General features: G+C 35.4%; 1 protein-coding gene across 2 annotated transcripts in view; it reads right to left on the minus strand.

Moving 5' to 3' along the window:
* Window positions 1-457: 457 nt before the first annotated feature.
* CMPK1 (cytidine/uridine monophosphate kinase 1) overlaps window positions 458-22,899 on the minus strand; it is a 28,844-nt gene continuing 6,402 nt past the window's right edge. For both annotated transcript variants that reach the window (XM_072974496.1, XM_006200454.3), the window contains exons 2-6: window positions 7,497-7,643; window positions 4,106-4,258; window positions 2,770-2,846; window positions 2,431-2,527; window positions 458-1,492 (exon numbers count right to left, since the gene is read on the minus strand). In XM_072974496.1, the coding sequence (XP_072830597.1) occupies window positions 1,451-1,492; window positions 2,431-2,527; window positions 2,770-2,846; window positions 4,106-4,258; window positions 7,497-7,643 (516 nt within the window). In that variant the 3' untranslated portion in view covers window positions 458-1,450. The remainder of the gene's footprint in view (window positions 1,493-2,430; window positions 2,528-2,769; window positions 2,847-4,105; window positions 4,259-7,496; window positions 7,644-22,899) is intronic.

Consider the following 22,899-nt stretch of genomic DNA (forward strand, 5'->3'; position numbering starts at 1 on the left):
CTTACGGATATTTTGTGTTCTATGTCACGTATGTTGAAAATTTATCATTAGTAAGTGAATTTCATAATACACATAGAAATAAATAAATCTATTACAATAAAAGAACATCCATAAGTTGTCCCACTACTCTCAATGACTTTAAATATAAAATCTAATTATACAAAGTCAAAATTCCTTGCCCAATTTAACCCTGTATACCAAACAGCATAAGTGCTGAAAATGAGAAATATTATAATAAATCTCATATTAAGAACCTTGGATACCACTTTGCACTAGTGACAGCAGAAAAAGATAAGAAAGGAGAAAACAAACTTCTCAGAGATTTTTAAAGGAAGAATGGATTTAACAGAAAATTCCCTTAGACTCTACAGCTTTTCTTTTAATTCTGTACCTTTGGCTGCTTCAACATGATGCCATAAAAGAATTTGTTGAATAAAAGTAGCCAAGAAGGGAATCAAACATTTATAAGATACATTTATTATTTTTATGACCAAAGTGCAATGATTTTTAAGTATTCAGGAAAATAAAATTCAAATGGGAAATTCAACCATTAGGTTTTTTTCTGCTTTAGACTAACCCTATGCTTAGTCTAGATCGCTAGTCTAGATCGCTGACTGACTCATTTTACCGTAAACCTAAACACACGCGTTTCAAGGTTCCACTGCTGGGAATTTTGTTAAGATCGGTTTCACTGACAACACTATAGAACAGAGCATAGGGACCATGTCATTAGAGGTGATCCTTGCCCCTCACGCCCTCAGATTTATGTCAGAATAAAGCTGACAATTCTGCCAGGCTCTGACTCCCCAGCGCCCCCACCCCAATCCCTGGAAGCAAAGACTGTCTGGTCACACAACTTCGCACAAGTTGTAGTGAGACAAAGCCTAAGCTGTCTTCCCTTTCTATAGGAAATGGTCAGTTACTCGATAAATACTAAAACACTTCAAGCAATTCACTTTACGAGTTTGTTTACCAAACACATTGTGCAAGAACCAACTACACAAAAAGTTCCTTTGGAATTTGGTCCACAAATTCCCTTAACAGGCTGGAAATTTAAAACCTGCAAGAGAAAGAAGACGTGGGGAATCCCTAAACCAAACACGTTGTAATTACCGAAGGGTATACTAAAAAGTTTTGCTCACAGAAGGCACAAACTATAACAGGGATATTCTTTTTGAATAAAAACAAAGAACCAGCTAATATTCTTCTTTGTTTTGTGAGCACCATAGCTAACATGAAGTTAGAACCGAATTAACAATCTACTCCAGCGACAGAAAGAAAAAACAAATTAAAACTGAAGATAAAAAATTTAATTTGTCTTACTATGTACTTTCCAGCCACTAACTGAGATGTAACTATGAAAGATTAAAATTGTCTTAAAAAGGGGTTGTGATAGCAGCTATCAAAGCAAGATTCAAGCATGATTTCAAGGATGCTTTCAGGTTTAGAATCAGCCTTCTTTGTCAAAAACCTTGACAACTTCGTCAAAAACCTGTAAAGGAAAAAAGATAACAATAATTTAAAAAGCAGATATTGTTAACATACCACATCGCTAAATTCCTCTTAAAACAGTCAATTTTATATTAATTTTCAAAATGGATCACTAAAAAACACATTACAATTTCTTAGTTTCATCTCTTTTACTTCAGACAGTAGTATAATATCATAAATAATACATATGAAGTTATGAACATGCTGCTTCAATTTTATTAATGTTTTTAGGACCAAACAAGCTTCTTGATAGGCTACCAATAACAAATGATAAAATATAAACTGAAGTGGTTTATCTTCCTAGTTCTGATACTAAAACACTAAGTTTTCTGATGCATTACTTTACTTCCATAGGAAGTGACCATAGGTAAAAAAAACCAAAAGTGACTATATGATAAAAAAGAAAGGTCCAGAAGAAGATGATACAGGGAATCACGGAAAGGTTAGGTGAATTTAAGACACTAGAAATAGTGGCTGGGCACTGAGGGCTTGGAAACCACAGCACAGAGACCACTGATTCATGAAGGAAGAGGCAAGCGCAGAGTCGTGCTAACTCTGCACCTCCTGAGCTACACGCTCTGTGTTGGAAGAGATGATTTTAGCCTGGGGCTCTTCAGTTAGATGATCTGCCATTCATGTTACAGATTTTTAAAAAATGACCATAGTCCAAATCACAGTCCTCAAAATGCCAATTTTTCAGGGCTTGACAAAAGAGGTTTGAGAATTAATAAACCACTTACTTCTTACAAAGAACCAAGTCTAAAGTTGCAAAATCCATTTTAGACTATTCAAAAAGGAGAAAAAGCCTAGTTTTTCATTTAGTCTCCAGTATCTTAAAAAGCAACCTAAGTCTGTCATAGTATTTCTTTTTCTCCTGCACCCTGCCCAGGCCCCAGGCACATTTTACTTAACTTTTTAGGTAGGCTGGGGGATACTCACTTCATCAACAGATTTAGAAGCATCTATCTTCTTGACTTTCCCCATTTCTTCATATAAGTCAATAATTGGCTTTGTTGACTGAAGATAGGTTTGAATTCTGCAAAAGAGCAAATATTGCAAGGTTCTAAGTACACTTCTTTCCCCCGTTATAGGACAGATCAAGGGACAACACAGAATATGACCCAACTGACTCCCTCCCTTATCTCTTTTTAGACAAGACTTTTTACATATCTAAGAATGACATTTTCTTTTTCTGGACCAAAATGGGGCAAGTGTTTAATCCGCTACTCAAGCTCCAAAACGAGACTGGGGTGGTTATGTGTAAAACTTGCAGAGTACCTCTTTTCCAAGCTCTCTCTGTTGTCATCACTCCTACCACTACTCTTTCCCCTCTCAAGACATCGTTCAATACAGATCTAAAAAGAGAAATATACACAAGGTTATTTTTAAAAAGACATGAATTTGCCAGTCTTTTAAGCATGAAAAGAGAATAAAGTTTGAAGACATTACCAACAAAACCCTGCGTTAAACCCAACGTGTCTAATTCATTAATCAACATGCAAAGTTGAAACATGTGGTTCAATTTATATAAACTACGTTAAATAAGTACAGAGCATAATGAGAATACATTCATGACTCAGTTTTTCCTGTGTATTTTTTTTCAAACCGCAATAAAAAGATGATCTCTATGTGTATGGTCCCATCTAGGATATATTATTAACTTATTAAGTATGAATTACATGTCTCAAACTTTGTACCATTTTTGCTTACTTTTCTTTCGATAATTCCACAAATATCCAAATATTTAAAAGTCAACATATTTGTATGTGAATAAAAATATCCCTTGTTAATCATGAATAAACATTCCTTAGTTATAAAAGCTGTGGTAACATTCTAAAATTAACTTTGAAGAATAAGTGAAAACATATTTTTGGGGGTTGGAAGAAGAGAGTTACATTCTAAAACAACTTAAAGGCTGCAGCAAGTCTCTCTACCACAGGCACATTTGCAATTCAACCCAAGAATAGTCAACTTCCTTCAAGGCAGTACTGCAGATTCTTATTCTTTCAGGCTGTTGGCATTAATTTAATAAAGTTTATATTACAGTTGTCAAACAGAGTCAGGCCTTTTAATTAAATGATTCCGAGAAATTCATTTAGCTATTCAAAGGTATGTCTGGGTATGTTATCAGAAGTGCCAGAAAGAAAAAGAAGGCTTTTTTGCTCTTTTCAAGATCATTTCACTTGTAGAAGACAAAACTGGCTTATATGTTTCTCTAAAATAGAAGGTTTTCCCAACTTCCCAGAAATGTGTTTCTTTTCTAGTAAACAACATCCTAAGGCAAGATCTGATAATAGTGCCTACTGGGAAGTAACGGTGCAACTTCATTACCTAACGTTATTGTGTAAGTCAATTCTTCATTCAAAACAAAACAAATTCTTGTTATTTTGAAAACAAAGCAAATTTTAGGCCCACAAGTTTACTGATGTCAAATAGCTTTTAATAATCCAACAGTAAGACAGTGCTGTTCTGTCCATCCAACTCACCAATTCAAAAAATACTATTGCCAATATAAAATAAATACCAGTAAAAAAAGAGAAATGACTTGGTTTTTCTCTAACAGTTGACCAATATCTGTTTAAAGCCCATGCAGGCAGATGAAGATTTTCATTACCTCATTATTACAGTCAAAAAACAAAACAAAAGATACATCAGCCTTCCCATCCATGGTCTTGTTCCAACCTTGAAGGTTGTCTTGATTTCTTGGAAATCCATCAATCAAGAATTTATTCTTCTGAGCATTGGCTGCCATTGTCTGATCCATTTCCTAAAGGAAAAGGAAGATTTAGGTTCAACACTACATTAACAAAATGAAATTTCTTAAGCAGAGTGGTAGCAATATGAGTGCTTGTTTTATTATTATGCTTTAAATCATAAAAAGTGGAGGGTGCACATAAAAAAAAGACTTAAAGGAAATAATCTCATGTATTAAATGTACTAACATGGTTGCCTCAAGCTGGTAGAGTTACGGGTATGTACCCTCCTCCATTTTATATGCATATAATTTTTTTCTGTAGTTTCTAAATTTTCTATAGTAAGCATACATTACTTTCACAGTTATAAACAGCAAAAGGAGAAAGGTAAGAATTAACCAGTATCTTTACTCCAGCCACTAGAGACCCTACCTCGCCTTCCCTTTCCTCTTCCCAAGTCATTCTGCTATTGTAGGAAGTATGCTGCTTCTACAGGTACTCAGAGTTTCTGTAGTAATTCAAGTTCAACTACAAAAAGCTTTGCATATATAAAGATTGCTTGCATTCATTATTAGTGTAGGATCTGATACTCTTTTTTTTTTTTTTAACTAAAGCTAATTTAAACCTAAATGCCACTGGCCACCCCAAAACACAGGTAGCAAAAGGAACAACACATTCAGTACGAGTAGCACGTTTCACTATCCTCTTCCAAAGTCTGAATTTAGGTAGAATGCAGAGATGCGTGAACGGGAGATGCACTATCTGTCGTCTCCAAACCCTCGCCACTGCCGACCACCATGGGAGAAGCACAGACGCATGCCTTTGACAAAATCCAGACGAGCCTCTATTCCAGAGCAAACATCCAGTTCCCTCAGTGCTCCAGCTGTCCCCTAGTTCCTCAGAACAATGGTTCTCAGGACCCCTAATTCCTTTATCTGAGGGTTATCCTAGCGCCTGGCTTACCTAACATTCACAAAACCTGCACAGAATGCTTTTGGGCCCCTGCTACAGCACTTCTATCCCAATTACAGTAGTAGAAAATATCTGGAGGTACGTCAATATTGTACTCAATCAGCATACGTTTATTCAAGGCCTATTATCAGGAAACATGAAGAGCAAGGTCATGTCCCCTGGGGGGCTCCCAGTCCACAGGGTAACAGACATGCATAAGTAAATGTGCTAAGTTCTACACTGAGGTATGAAAGGATGCTATGATAAAACAAAGAAGTAAGCACAAACTATCTGGGAAACTGCCAGAGAGAGCTTTATCAAAGAGGTGGCAGTGGAGCTGAATCTTAAATAATGAAATGGCAGGCAGACAGGGATCAAGGTACTTGAGACGGTATAAACTGGAAGTATAAGGCTCAGAAGTGAGGTAGCATAACAGCTTTGATGACTCTGAAATAAGTTGGTAGAGGCGAATCTTAGGATGTGTGTAGAGTGGTAGGAGATATGACCAGAAAGCAGGTACGGCCAAAATTAATGAGGAACTTGTCACGCCACACTAAAGATTTGGTTTTTACTCTGCAGCAATACAGGGTCACTTAGAAATTTTAAGCAGTAGAAGAACATGCTTGCATCACTGTTAGAAAAAGTCACCCTGACTGCACCATGAAGGATGAATTAGAAGAGGACAAGGATGGATTAATGGCAGAAGACTAATAATGGTAAGGTTCTAGCAATAGTCTGAGTAAGAAAAAAAGAGGATCTGAACTAAGATTGTAGTGGTAATAGAGAAAAAAAAACTTAATAGAAGAGGATAAAGAGAAAGCTCACTGAAAGGATCTGCACACTGAATGGATTTGGGAAAGTGAGGAAGAGGTGGAAAATGTAGGATGGCTCCCAGATTTCTGGCTTGCACAGCTTGGCAGACGGTAGAACCATTGACCAGGACAGGAAACAAAGGGTGATCACATTTTAGATGATACAGTCAGCCTCTGACATGTTGATTTTGAGACATTTGAGAGACATTCAGAAGGATGCCTAATAGAAGTACAAGTCTGGAGTTCAGAAAAAAGAATTGTGCTAGAGCTATAGATCTGGCATCCTTAGCATAGTGAAAGCCTTGGGCATGGCTAAAACCATCCAGCAAGAAATGTATAAAATAAGAGGAGAACCAAGGATGAAACACTGAGAAGCATCATGGTTTAAGACACTTGCAGAAGAAGAGTTATCAGAGGAGACTTAAGGAACAGCAGTCACTGAAGTAAGAAGAGAATCGAGAAATGGTATCACAGAGAACAAAGGAAGAATAAATTTTAAACAGACAATGAGTTAAATGCTACAAGAAAAAAGACTGAAAATATCCCCTAGATTTGATAGAGAAGATTACTGGTAACATCAGCAAGAATAGCTTCAATGAAGATGGAAACACAACCTTATTGCAAAGGGCTGAGAGTAGAAAATGAAAAAGTAAAAAGCACAGACTACTCTTTCACAATGAAGCAAAAAAGTGGAGATGGGGCATTAAATCCAGAGAATAAGAAGAGAAGATTTATTTACTCTCAATGGAAGCAGGTTACTCCAATCTCTGAGACAAAAGGGAAGAATGTGTGTGAATAAGCCACTGTTTGTCTTCCAGTTTCTCTAGTTCCATCCTAAAGCTTATATATTTCTTTTCCATCAGGCTTCAACTATTTCTTGCTGTTCCAACTCTTGCACTTCTCCTTCATGTTTCTTATATGTGAAAATACCTATTTATGACTGTAGTCTTGGGAATCTATAGTGGAGAGTTATGTAAATGCAAGGTATCTGGTTTTAGAACATATTTTAGTTTGATAGCTAGTAGTCTCAGCATTTCACACTGAAGATGGTGATGCATGCACCAGAAAAGGAAACATCAATACTGACAGAATGGCAACAAAGGGAAGGTCACGGGAGGGAAGGTGGTAGGGTGGTAGGGAGGAAGGGAAGGAGAGAGGATGGGAGGGAGGGAGGGAGGAAGGAAGGAAAGAAGGAAGTTTGGAAGAAAACAGAAAAGGGAAAGGAGGGGAAGAAGAGGAGGAGGAAAGGGAGGAGAAAAGGAAGAAGAAATAGAAAAGACTGATTGCCCACACGTTGGGAAGGGTCAAGTGCACATATACAGATGTTGAGTCGTAGCTGATCCTAGACTAGGGTAGAGAATGTTTGCTACTGTCCCAATTTCTTCCCATGTGAAAGTGGAATTTCCAGTTCTGCATTCTCAAACACCATGCTACCCTCCACAAGCAAGAAATTCAACACTCTGATTTTTTTTTCATTATTCAAAGGAAAGGCAGATTTAATTTCTAATTTCCCTATTGGTTTAAAGTGGTTGGCATTAACACTCCTTACCCTCCTTAACAAACTGATGGTTATCTCAACTGGCACAATCTTTCCATCTTTAATGTACTTTTCAATGAGTTCGCCATACTGTGAATCTGGGTTCTTCCTTTCATCACGAAGAAGTTCTCCTGCAGAAAGGTGTGTGTAGCCATATTTCTGAAACACACAGGGAAAAAAATCAAAATACATTCAACCCAGTGACAGGACTATTGGTTTTTTCCCTTCAAGTTAATTTCTATATTCTAATTTTTCTACAGTAAATAAGCTTTGTTTGTATATTAAATAAGTAACAAAGAAAAATTTAAGAGAGACTTCATACAATTCAGTTTGCTTAAAAAATATCCTTAACCTACATAGGGCATGGTGGCCATAATGTTCATAAATAATGCAATCATTCCAAAATTTATTTATATTCAAGGTAATAACAGCTCATTATATTCCTTCACAAACATCAGCAAAGTTTAAGTGTTATTAACAATTTTCAAAGAAACATTGAACAGAAACCTATATAATTCAAGGCAAAAAACCAAAAATCTTACCACGGCCAGTTGTACCCATCTTCTGTAAAATCTTTCCTTCCCTTCCTTAAACTCGATCTAAATGGAACTCATCAGCATTTACACAAACCCCATTCTTCGATTTTGTTCCCTTTTTTCAATAAACAGTCCAAGTCCTACCTGTACCACAAAATTAGCTTTCCTGACCACTCTAGAGAGTGAACACATAATCAAACAGTGTCTTAGAATACCACTGTCCTTCCATCAGGACCAATATCTTCCACTCTCAGAAGTCCATTTCCTACCTCTCTAGTCACAACCATGAAGGTCTCATCTGTAAAATGGGAATATAGATACTTATTTTATAATTTAGTGGTGATGATTAAGTGAGATAATGTATATAAACTGCCTGCTTAAGAGCCTGACACCTAGTAGGGGATAAAAGCCATCAATTACCTCCTTGCCATCATAAAGATATTTATTTAAATAATCTGGAAGTATTTTCATATTTTATATACATACACCATTTTTACATTATATGTGTGTGTGTATATACATATGTATCCACTTTAAAGGCTTTGATAGAAAGACCAACCAAGGGGCTTAAGTGAGATAATAGATATGAATACACTGTGAAAGGTCAGTAGTATAGTATTATTATGATTATGATGATCATTATTATTAAGGATTTACAAATGATGCATCAGGTCAGTATATAAGGTAATAGTTGCGCTGGGTCACATAAGATGTTTGTAGTGTTCTGTCTTTCCCCATGGTTGGAATGAGAAAACAATACAGATCTAGGAAATAATTCTAAATACTGAAAAGCTTATTCCTCTATGTGAACTTGCATATTCCCTTTTATTAAATCAAAAGAACTACAGAATCTATTTTCAAAATTTTTACTCTCAAATATCAGGATACTGGGAACTATATTCAATGTTCAGTTACAACAATCATCTCATCCCAAATTCTCATCCCTAAATGGGTTTTTATCTTATCTATAGTAAGTGTACAGTAAATATTTGATAACTTAAATTTTATCTTTAATTTCAATGCTAAAATTTGAAGCAGCCCACAGTCCCACCTACCTCCATCTAAAATAGAATGTTTCAATTATACATTTTACAAAAATTAATTCTCAATTAATTACTCAGGCCAGAGTGAGTTTTTTCTGCCTCTTTTTTTTTCGGATCACAGAAGCCAGAAGCCAGACATTCTTTACCCTTTTCCATCTCCAAAAATTGTTGGCTAAACTTGTTCTAGTTTACTAAAGTAAGCTAACAGTAAGGTGGGCAGCAAAGGAAAACAAACTCTAAATAGGCTGACTAAAATTGGCTATAAAGTTTGATGAGAATGAACAAAAACCACAGTATCATTCATGTCTCTCTTAGTCACACAGCCCCTTCCATTAGAAGTGATCAAAAGTATATTTAGTTGTTGTAACAGGCTTTTAAAAATACTCCCATTGTTTACAGAAAATGGAAATAAACACAAACTACTTAATCATTTAAACTTTATTTAAAAATTATTTTCACACCACACCATTTTTAAATGCCTACTTTGAACACCAAGTATAAGCAAACTTTTGAAAGATGGATACGGAAAAGACTATAAAAAATGAGGTGTGACCTACTTTCCCATTTACTATGTACAATTTTCAAAGCGCATTTTGCAACTAGTGTCCACAAAATTTTATAGCAGCTTCATTTCCCACTGCTTACTTTGGCTCCAGCTTGGAAGTCTATGCTTGCCGGGTGCTCTCATCTGGTCTAGAGATCATAGCGTATGGTAACATTGAGTAAACACAGAGACAAACAGTACTAAACAATGGCAAGCGCTCGGTGAAACACCAACAATACCGACTGCTCTGTACAGACTGCCTTGGCTGTACAAACAACAGATACATTTACGAGCCCAGCTAGTAATTTCAAAATTAGTACACAAAATGTTTGTTTCCTGACATTGGAGAGCTCAAATTTGCAAACTTTTATTACATGAAAATGGGTTTTGGCATATCACTTTTTTAAAAGAGACTAGTTGTAAACTATAGAGGTGTACAAATGATATATGTATTTTTTAATTACGTATTTTGCCAAAAAGAGAGAAAACAACCTTATCTGCAAAGTCCAAGGAGACAAAGAATTTAAATAAATATAACCATGTCAAACCTGCACACGTGTCTTTCTACTTCTTATGCACATTTCATTTTTTAAAATCCTCTATTTACCAGTTACTTTTTTATACTATATTTTTCTTGAGGATTTTGTAGAAGCTTTCCTCTTACCACAGAGTTCCTACAACAAAAAAAAGCAACTATCCCTTATACCCTAGTTATTATGGTGTTCTAGTAACAGCTAGATTTTGAAGAGCATGTTTTCAAAGCATTCTGCTGTCATTAAGTAGTCACTGATGCAATTTTGAGGTAAGCAAGAATGGGTATTTCCCAGGCTTAAACAAAACTTTTTCACATTTTCTGAATTTTCCTAGCAATTAAAATCGAGTGGGTCACTAACTACAGTCTTAAGAGCAACATTCAAACCACAGCAGGTTATAAATACCATAAACTATAATAACTGCAATTACAAGCTACTATTCAACTACAAATAGTTGTTTTCTAGTGACAAATGTATAAAGTCAATTTATTTAGAGTAACCATCTACATTTTTTACTTTCATTTTCTCCCTTAAGAAGTTGAAAAACAACTCAATAATTCTATGAATCACACACTAAGATCTGGAGGGAGAAAAAAAGTGCAGCATTTTCTCAACAAGCACAGAATAGCACTCTGTTATTACAACTAGGCAAATGTTGACAATTTTATGGTATCAAATCTCAAATCATCTTGATCACCTTCTCTCCCTTCTTAGCAATTATCTTTCCTTCTTTCTAAATTTAGGTTATGTGGTTCTATGTGAACAATAAAAACCAAAACAACTGCAAAAAAAAAAAAAGACTCAGGTACAAATGATGTATAAATGGCAAGTCCTTGGAGGCAGGAAGAGATTCAGTTGCCAGGGACCTCCTCCTGTGAATGTGGCAATTAGAAAGTGCCATCGAACTGCTACCGGGTCTTGGATTACATACAGAGAACACAGCACAGATAGAAGATACAAATATATTTTTAAAGCAACTGAGTGAGTTAAAAGTATTGGGTGTCCTTTAAATAGTTGACACACCTATGAAGCATTTAAGACTAAGTTTACTTTGCATTCCTTATAGGATTAGTGAATCTTAAAAATCTAAATTTTGGTCATGGGCTGACTGTTGACAATGCACCTTCAGCATAGCACCTAGAAATGCTATCCAGAGCCATCCAGACTCAACCAGTTTAGCACTTGTTGCAAACAATAGCTATAGAGCCTGCAGCATCCCAGCAACAGTTCATGTAAGGCCATCATTTATTTCAAAGGCATTTCCAAAAGAACCTTTTCCAATTACTCTGAGATGTCTGATAAGCACTTTCCAGTAACACCATCTGCCAGTCTTGGACCACTTACTTTTCTTTGACTGTAAGAACACTACATAGTGCCCAGATGCTTAAAACTGGGCAACTGTTTAGGGTTCCTTCCAGTTTCACCCACAGAGGGTTAGAAAAAGTTTTTCTTATAATTACCATCACAGAGGGAGAAAGGGAAGGGAAGGGGAGGAGAGGGCAGGGCAGGTGTGAGGGAAGGGAAGAGAGAGAGACAGAGAAAGGAAGGAAGGAAGGAAGAACGGAAGGAAGAAAGAAAGGGAGGGACAAAGGAAGGAAGGAAGACAGACTAACTCTATCCTGTGGGAGGAAGGCTGAAAATTTGACTTAAATTGCTAGTGGATTTTTAATCTCATTTTTAGTCTGCCCTCATTGTATTTCCAAATGTGTACATTGCATATGACCACGTCTATTTAATAGCAAATCTACGTATTAACTATAAACTATGAAAGCTGGTTTATAAACCAAGCTAAATCTTTTAAGCAAAATGCTTTAGCAGACAGACTCCAAATTAACATGAGCATACTTCTTTCTCTAATTAAAGAGTGATATTTTAAAAGCTTACATTCTGCAAAGGAGAAAAGAGGAGGGGTATAATCCATTCAACTGCAGACAATAACAGCACTATTTCATTTTCCTCAATGTTTTGCTCTTCAGGCAAGAAAACCTTAATTAAGGCAATACATGTAATTTATTTTCAATCCATTAATATTTATTGAGTGTCTACAAAGTGACAGGCAATGTGCTAATACATGGGAGATAAATAGGTTATATTCACAAAGGATGCAATAGTGACTTGCATATTTAAAGTGACTAAGCCCTAGTACTAATTAATAAAGTCAATTCTTTATATTTGCATTAACTTTTCTTAAGAAATTCAGTCTTTACGAGCAGTGTCTGCTTGGGGAAGAAGTTGATTCTTCAGAGGCAGTGGCAGGAAGGCAGAACAATAAATAAAACTTATAAAAAGGGTGAGTTAGAAGCCATGAAACAGAATGTTTCCTCATTTGTGTAGGCCTCAATATCCCTCTAACATTTTGCAGATGGCCTCTCATAAAATTTGAGGACTCTGGCATCTGATTTACAAACCAAATGTCCCCTATAGCAACTGTGAATTGGAATTTTCACACTCCAATTTCATTCCGGTTGGTCATTTCCAGTATTTTTATTTCTTGTAATTCAACTCTGCCATTCTGAATCAATCTGCATTCTCTATATTAGAAAGGGATGGAAAAAAGTCAAAGATGGAGACGAGGCCCAGAAACCTCCAGGGATTCCAGGAGCTCACAGGCAATAATTTGAAAATTCCCAACATTAATGGACAGGCACAGAGGTCTTGTTCATCTTAAGAAACACTTATCTGATCTTGTTAATTAAATGATCAATTCTTCTAGTCACTGCAGAGCCTACAAGCAACACACTCATACCACTACAACACAAAGGTGGTCTAAGAGCCTAGAATTCAGTTAATTCAGTTCCTGTGAGAACACTCAGAGGTTATACATCAAACCACTCAGATGAGGCCCTCGCCCTCTGTCACCTTATGGAAGAGAGGTTTCTTAAACACTAAAAAGGTCCAACTGTACTTGTTTCTTATTTTTTTAAAAAGGTAAATAACATTAAAATGTGAATATCATTTACCCAGGGAATACCAAAAGTAAGAAAGTCACCCTAAGAACTGTAACTACCTGAGAATGCAATTTGTAAAGAGCCTCACCACCAAATAACAGCTTAGGTTCTCTTTAAGAATTAGAATTTATTATTATTATTTTTTAATTTTGGGGGGAGGTGATTAGGTTTATTTATTTATTTTTGGAGGTACTGGGGATTGAACCCAGGACCTTGTGTGTGCCAGGCATGCATTCTACCACTGAGCTACACCCTCCCCCTTAGAATTTATTTGGATTCACCAATCAACACTAGAGAAAAATGCACAAAGGATACCAAACTCTGAATTCAATCATATGTGCAACATAACATTTGAGGATCTGCAACATTATCAAACAAACGGAGAATTGCACTTAGACAAACACACAGAATTCAGCAAGGATCACAAGAACGTAAGAACTTGCATGAAGCCACATACTCAGAACACTGAACTAGAAGTTGAGACAAGGTTTCATAACTAAACTCTGTCACAACCCAGTATGACTCTAGGAAATATATTTAACCTTTCTAACCTTTCTCAGTTTCGTCATCTGTAAAAATAGAAATAATACCTATACTACACTACAGTATCAGCTACAGCCAAGAATCATTAACTGTTAAAATTAGAAGCATCTCCTAGAAAACAAACTCCTAAAAACGTGGTCTATGCTACTAGATTCAAGCATGAGAGCACTGAGACTAACTCATATAGGTTATTCCTAGAGTAAAGTCCAAAATAATCAGTGGCTAAACTGCAAATTACATACCAATAAAGGAGGAAAGTCAACGAATAAATATAGAACAAAGAAAGTATGATACATGAAAATGCAATTCACTATGCAGATAGCCTCACACATACAGGCTCCAAAAATTGGCATCAGAGATGCATCTGAGTACATTAAAAAATTTATGAGAACCAACAAGAATTTATTTATTCTTGCTTACTATCTTCTTATAAACAAACAGATCATAGCTTTCCAACCAACTAGCAACAACTAATTAGAAAACATACATTTTAAAAGATCTTATTCAAGTCAATTATACCTCAATTTAAAAAATCCAATTCAAAACAGCAAATAAATTAAATTTACAGATAAACCTAAAACTAATATGTATGAATTATATGAAAAAACTAGAAACACCTAAAATCAACTTCATAAAAAGGCAACATCCTGTGTTCCTGGATTGAAATTTTCAATACTGTAAATATTTAAAATTTCCACAAATTAATCTATAAATTGACTGCAACCTCAATCAAAATTCAACTGGGATTATTTATTTTTTAATGAAACTTGATGAGTTGATTCTCAAGTTTATCAGAAAAAGTAAATGTGAGAGAATGGCCAAAATTGACAATGATGTTAACAACTACAAATAGGAACCTGTCCTACCAAGTGGCATAAAATATTATAAAGCTAGAGTAATTAAAACAGTGTGATACTGGTATAAAAATAGACAAATGATACAATGAAACTCAAAAGAGTCCAGAAACAGGCCCAAATATAAATGGGAATTCAATAAGCGATGGAGTCATCATCAAAAATCAGTGGGAAAAAGATGAATGATTTAATAAATGATACTATGCAACTGGCCATCCATCTGGGAAAAAATTAAATTAGACTCCTGCATCATACCATATGCAAAACTAAATTCCAGGTAAATTAAAGTTCTAAAACAATACAACACAAGCAAAAAAATACTAGGATAGTACCAGAGGAAAATAATCTTGAGACAGAGAAAGATATTCCAAAACAAGGACTAAAACAGCTAAGATTTATGTTTTACCACATAAATAATAAAAACTTCTGAACAAAGAAAGAGATCATAAATATTATCAAATGCAAGCAAAAGCCTGGGAGAAAATATTTTCACCATACAAAGGTGATGGAGTAATGTACACTGTATACAAAGAGACCTACTAACAATAAAGGAAAAAACTCAATATAAAAACGGACAAAGGATAAGAACAAACAATTCAGAAAAAAGAAAAAAAGAACAGATGCTTAACCTCACTGATAATCATGAAAATGCAAATTAAAACAATGTATCTCATTTTTCACACACCAGTCTTGTTAAAATAAAAAGACATATCTGTCTATGGCAGAGGAAGATGAGGAGTTGGGGGAAACCAGCATCCTCATCATTTGTGGGAGTGTAAACTGGTTCAGCCTTTTTAGAGGGCAATTTGGCAGAGTCTATCAAAATTTTAAGTTTGCATAGCCTTTGGCTAAGTAATCCCACTTTGGAAGTTGTGCTTCTGAAATAGTTGCGCATGTGCACAAAGACACGTGTATGTGAATGTTTAAGTCAGCATCATTTGTAAATAGAAAATCTAAATGTCCACCAACATATGAATGGCTAAATAGATTACTGTATATATTATGAATGGAGTAGAGCTACCTGTACCTTCTGGAAAGCTATCCAAGATACACTGTTAAGCAAAAAATGCAAGGCACAAATAATAGGCAAGGTTTGTGGGCATGCATTATTTTTGTGTATAAATACATCAAATAAAGACCAGAAAAACCTCACACAAAAAAGTTGGTAAGTGATTACATAAGAAGAGTAAGTAGGCTAAGGTTGATTAAGGAGAACTTTCACCTTTTATTTTATGTACTTTCAAACTGTTTGAATTTCAATGTACATGTACACACATAAACACTTTAAAGTTTAAATTTTAAAAAAGCATATGCCCTATTCACACAACTCTAAGTGGCAAATACCACAAAGTAAGAGTAATGATATAAGCATTTTATTAATATCAAATCCTAAGAGAACAGCAAAATGAACAGCCTCACATTAGGGATAAAAATCCCTTTATAAAAACATCATCTGATTTCAAGAAAAAAGAGAAACAGTACCTGCATAATCACCAACTTACTTAAAATTTAAAACTAAATCACTGTAGAGAATAGCAGCAAAAATCAATTCAAATGTTTGGATAAAAATTTCTCTGGAAAGTGATCCATCCTTTAAACAAAGGAGAAACAAAAGTATAATATAGCAACACAGAAACACACTTGCATTGGCATGAAGTCAAGAGTTATAGAAGGAGACAGAAAACAGTCCAGTTTTATAGCCTAGAAACAGATGGAAATTTAGAGACACATTCAGTTGAGAGGATCTAAAAGGCATAGCAGCAAACGTTTAAAAGGAAACATATTTCAGTGAAGCCCTACTCTAGACACTAGAGTTCAAAACTATAAGCAAGATGTTCTGGAAATGACACGTCCGTGCCGTGGCAGATAATGTACCCACACTACTTCTAGCCTCCAGAATGACCCTTTGGAGCACTTTCAGAACTTAACTGTGCCAACCTCTCTCAACAGACTTTTTTAAAAAAGAGAAAATTAATCTTGCTTAGTCAACAAAGGATCATCTTCATTTTTAGTCCATCAACCTGTGCTAATAGCAGAAAGTGTGAGCTAAATTAATATTTGGCTTTAAAAAGTAGTACATGATTTTAAATTTGGGGGTATAAAATTTATCTTCATGATTACATGACTTTGCTCAATCTACAATTAAAGTCAGTCTAAGAATATACATTTTCGATGGGATAGCCATCAAATCCTAGCCCAGAGTAGGATTTAATGTTGACCACAGATAGCTGTACCCATTTAAGCAATGTAGAGTAGAATATAAGGACTCCTGGTTCTTGACTGGAGCCTAACTTCTTCATACAAAGGAAATGTCCTAAAAAGTGGAAAGCTTATGGGAAATTTTTATGAAAACTTTCTTTCCTGCCATGACTACCCAAAAGGAAGAATGCTGGAAACCATTTTGTACCAAAAATAGATTAAAAAATCTTACAACTCAGTAATAAGAAGACAAATAACCCAATTTAAAAAATTGCAAGAGACAATTTTTAAAATGCAATATTCTGGGGCCAAAAAAAAGGACAAAGGATCCAAACAGACATTTCTCCAAAGAAGATAAACAAATGGCCACTAAGTAGGGGAAAGTTGCTCAACATCATTAGTCATCAGGGAAATGCAAACCAAAATCATAGTGAGATACCACTTCACACCCATTAGAATGGCTCTTAAAAAAAAAATGGATAAGAAGTTTTTTCAGTATGTAGAGAAATTAGAACTCTCATACCCTGCAGGTGGGAACAGAAAATGGTCCAGCCACTTTAGAAAAGGCAGTTCTTTTAAAGGTTAAACATAAAATATTTACATATCATATATCTGACAAGGGCTTAATATCTAGAATATATAAAGAACTCCTAGAATGCAACAACAAAAAGACAACTCAATTTAAAAATGGGCCTGTATACATGATGACTATAGCTAACACTGCTGAATGTACAAGATGGTTGTTAAGAGAGTAAGTCCTATGAGTTCTCATCACAAGGAGAAATTTTTTTGTTTTCTTTTTTACTTTCTTTTCTTTTTATTGCATCTATACGAGAAGATGGATGTTAGGTGAATCTACTGTGGTAATCATTTCACAGTATACACAAACCATCATGTTATATGCCTTAATCTTGTACAGTATATCAATTATTTCTCAATAAAACTGGGGGGGGGAATTGATTCAGAATGCATGAATGAACAAATAATTAAATAAACATGGGTCAAAAATTTGTTTGCATAGACATTTCTCCAAAGAAGACATACAAATAGCCAAGGAGTACATGAAAGATGCTCACAGCATTAGTCATTAGAGAAACGCAAATCAAAACCACAGTAAGATACCACTCCAAACCCTTAGGTTGGTTATAATTAAACAAACAGAAAATGGTAAGTGTTGATGAGGATAAAGAAACCCTCACACATCACTGGTACGAATGTAAAATGGTACAGCTGCTGTGGAAAAAGGTTTGGTGGTTCCTCTACAAGTTAAACAGAATTATCTTATGACTGAGCAATTCCACTCCTAGCTATATACCCAAAAGGCTCACTGAAACTGATGCCTGTTATGCCAATGTTCACTGCAGCATTATTCACAATATCAAAAGGTGGAAACAGCCCACACTCAACATGTGATGGGATAAGCAAAGTGTAATATATACATACAATGAAACATTATTCAGCCATAAAAAGGAATGAAGTTCTGATACATGCAAACATGGATGAAACTTGAAAACATTATGCTAATTGAAATAAGCCATATACAAAAGGACAAATATCGTATGATTCCACTTATACTAAGTGTCTAAAACAGGCAAATTCATAGAGGCACAAAGTAGATCCGAGGTTACCAGGGGCTGGGGGAAAGGAAGAATGGGAAATTATTGCTTAATAGTACAGAATTTCCATTAGCAGTGATGAAAAAGTTTAGAAATAGTGGTAATGGGTTGCACAACATTGTGAATGCAATTAATGCCACTGAACTGTACACTTAAAATGGTTAAAATGGCAAATTCATGATACACTTTACCACAATTAAAAGAAAACCTAATAATGTAATAAACCAAAACCACTAAACTGTACACCTTAAATGGATGAGTTGTATGGTATGTGAATTATACCATAAACTTATTTTTTTAAAAACACAGAATACAATTTCTGAAAAATCAGAAACAACAAAATTTTCAAAACAGGGAATCAATTAATTAATGTATTTATCTATAGAGTATTATATCACTGTATAGATTATATGATAAAAGTGTATTTATTAACATGATAATATGTTTGCGATATTGTAAGTGAAAAGTAGGTCTCCAGAGTATAAGCCTACTAAAAAAAATGTCTGGAAGGCTATGTCCCAAAATATTGATTAGTGGTGGTTTTCTCTGGATGGTAAGATTACCAGTAATTTTTATACTCTTCTTTTTACTTACTTTTATTTTCTAATTTTTCTAAAACATACACACACTACTTGTATGTATGCACATCTTTAATAACAGGATGGTTAAAGAATACAGTATTAGCTTATGATACTTATCCGATCATTAGGTCAATAGCTCCATTTGGCATCTAGTAACCTATTGTCAATACAAAGAGCATTCACACTGTAAACTTATCCTTAACTCCACTTGCCTTTTCCAGGATTTTAAAATCTAAGTTAACTCCAAACATTTTCTCAAAGTAGAAAGAACTTTCATATTCAACAGACACTAAAATACCATCCTAGGTTTTTAAAAATCTGTAAACTGATTGGTGTGGATAATCATTTCCTTATGCTGTAATAAACAATGGAATATAATGCTCCCTGAAACTTTTATCCAAACTACTCTTTGATCTCTTTACTGTAGATCTTTTCTAAAATAATGTTACCCTTTACACACTTACTGAGTGCCATGTACTGTGCTGAACACTTTAGAAGCATTATGCTATTTCATCTTTGTAACAACCCAGTGAAGTTGGCATTATTATCATTCTTTACAAATGAAGATACAAAATCAGAAAAGTTAAGCAATAGAGCCATAGGTGGTAGACTGAGATTCAAACCTACATCTGACTTCCCGAAGTCTACAGTCTTTCTAATACTATGCTATATTGTAAGTTGGCCTTTTCTTAAATATTTTAATTGAAACAATTCATACATAACAATTGTTCTATTTTGAAAAGCTATTCCTTTTCCTTTCTTTACACATTCTTTGTCACCACTCTGAAGTTCTCTGTAAACATGAAATGCAGTGGGAATTTATTAAATAACTTTCTTGGTGCTCCCATTCATACAGCATAGAATGGCAAAGAAGGTACACATACTCATAGTGACTGGATAATTTCCCTCTTGAATTTGACTATGTAGGTTACATACTATCTAACAGTGAAGTCTCGGGATACAGATCTGTTTTACGGTTGGCAAGACCACCTAATCCATACACCTCATTTTACGAAAGGGAAAATTGAGATAAGCTGACTTGCCAGTTAGCAGAGAGGAAACTGGCACTTGTATCCAGGTCTCCTGATTTTCGGTGACTATTATTCCATGGTCGGCCTCTGAGATAATTCCTAGGGGACAGATGTGGAGATGCAGAGTCTTGCTGTCAAGCTATTATGGCTTTTGCATAACAAAATCTGGTAGTAGAAGCTAAAAAAGGAGACTCAAAGTTGATGGACTTTATCATTTTGTTGTATCCTAGCATGGAGGTGAGATCAGAAACTTCATCCACACAGAGCCAGGCATATCTCACCCAACATTCAGCAAGATTCAGACCATCTTTGCCTTTCTCCACTTCTGACACCATTACCACTTCCACTCTCCACTTGCCTCACCCAGTAATCACTAAATATGTAGCAAATTAAAATCTCCAATTTAAAAACCTAAATTAACCATCAAGTCAATTCCCAATTATGTAATACAACATCTTCTGGATTGTCTCTCTACTTCTCTGAGACACCAGAATAGAAATTCATGTTATTATCTACCTAAACCATATTTAATTATACAGGTAAGTCTAATAGGTTAAATTAAACACATAATACTTTCCAATGGCAAACATCAATGACTGATACATCATGGAAGTTTCAAATAGAGAGTGAACAAGGAAGCAGTTTTTTGTGGAGCCCTAGATTAGAAATATTTAATTGCTTATTGGTATAGGATATAATCTAATGTGAAAAACCCAATTTATGGGTCTTCTGGAGATGACTGATGGAAACCAAGCATGGAACACATGTTTTTTGGGACCCAGTCTCTCAAAGTGAAAGCTTCTGAGAATGGTAGGTCATAACCAGGGCTTCTTCCTTTACCACAGTGCTGTTTTGTTAGCTTTGTTCACCAGGCAGCATAAAACTGTCGGCAAACAATACGTCCAGGCACACCTGTTCTCTATTAAGTTCTAAATACTCTTATCACATGTTTAGTCTGTAAAAATGTTCTTAATTTGTCATGTTAAAGCAACTGAAATGTTAGAGTAAATACATTTTCACATGGCGACTGGGCTAAAAGTATTAGTTTTAAGGGTAACAAGAGTCAGTGTGATCAGGCTCACGTGACACAAAGAATAAGACAGTTATCCCCTGGCTCCACCCTTTCTCTCTTACCTGGTCTTAAAGTCCACTACTAAAGCAGTTTCTCTGAAATGCTCTGAATTTCAATTCAGACAGACAACTTTAAGCTAAAATATGGTACTCCTCTATGACTTTCAGAGGTCTTCAGTGACTGCAATCCTCTCTTATTAGCATCTTAACTAGAACGTGTTTAGATTAATTGATTACCGTCATTGAAATTTCAACCCAAAGGGGGTAAATCAAGCAAATTTCAATGGGAGTAAGGATAAGGGGAAGAACCGATACTGAAGAGGGGTTTTGAGCTGGGCAGACTTAGGTAGAGGCATCTCATTTTGATGGGGGTGGAATACATATGTACATTCAGAGAAACCCCTCCTAACACAGCACACCCATGTAGTTGAGTTTATATGTAATTTTATTATTGCAATTTTTATGCATGACTGAGCTGGCCAAAAAATTTGAAAAGTAACTAAGATTTAGATAAATCGAGAAAGCACAAATCCAAAGGAGAGAGAGCGCTGGAGTTGTGGCTGCCCTGGGGACTTTCCCCACTCTCAAATCACAGGGGCTAGAGCCTGAGATTTCATGGGCCACAGATTGGGGAAAGGAGACAAAGACTGAGGCCTAAATAGGATTGGAGGTCAGATCAATGAGCTCTGCATAAAGTCAGGACCCCTGAAGGAGGACACCATCAGTGCTTGAACTAGGGAAAAAAAGAACTCATCATGCAGAGAAAACAGCACAAACGCCTAACCACAAGCCCACAGTGATGAAAGAAACTTCTAAAGGATATACTTAAAGAAGGAAAATGATCTCAGGAGATTTAAGGTGCAAAAATAAATGATTAGTAAAGAAACTGGTATGTATGTAAGTCACTCTACACAAACATTACATCTTTGTTGTAAAACATTAACATGTCATTTGTTGGGATTTTAAAAAGTCAATAGAGAATTAAAATCCTAAAAAACAGAAGAGGATAGAAAAAAGAGTTAAGTGTCCTAAGGTATTTGTATTCTTTGGGGCGGGGGGAGAGTAAAAACATTAATATTAGACTTCAGTTAATAATATGTGTGCTTAAAATTTCTAGGGTAACCATGAAAAACAGATTGAATAGCTTCCAAAGTAGGAAGGAATAAGTCAGAAGAGGAAAAAAATCTCAAGCAAGTCAAAAGGTGGAGGTGGGGTTGGGGAGAGGGTAGGTAAAATTAACACAGAAAAAGTAAGATGATTATGATGATGATAATATAAATTAATGGTTAACATTTATATAGGATTTCTTGTGCCAGGCACTATGCTAAGTATTTTACATCCATTAGCTCATTTAATCCTCACAGCATCCCTCTGAGGTTGAGACTACATATTATTATTCCCTCTTTACAGATGAGGAAACTGAGCCATAGAGAGATTAAATCTTAGCTAAGGTCTCACACATACAGTTGGTGTTAGGGTGAGATTTAAACTCGGTCTGACTCTGGAGTCTAAACTCTACATATTGCCTAATAGACAATACACAGGTATGACACTTTGACATTTGTTTGTGTCCTTTCAAACCAACTTTTCTCCTGTCTAATGACTAGGAATGCCAACCAAAGTGTAGCTACTTACGCTGCTCGAGACATTTCCTTCATTGATTATTTATGGATAAGCACAGAATAGGCAAGGTACTAATACATACAAAGTACCTGGTATAAATTTGGCACCATGCCAGACATTTTATTACATGGGTTCTTTTAGTTAATCCTCATAATCACCCTGTAAAATAGATTAATAGCCCAAATCTTCAGTGGAGGAAACTAAAGAGTCAAAATTTAAATAACCCACTACAGGGCAGAAACCTAGGTCTGACTGGCTTCAAAATCTACTTAACAAATGTTTATTTAGCATCA

Source organism: Vicugna pacos, chromosome 13, assembly GCF_048564905.1.
Source record: "Vicugna pacos chromosome 13, VicPac4, whole genome shotgun sequence".
Taxonomy (NCBI): Eukaryota; Metazoa; Chordata; class Mammalia; order Artiodactyla; family Camelidae; genus Vicugna; species Vicugna pacos.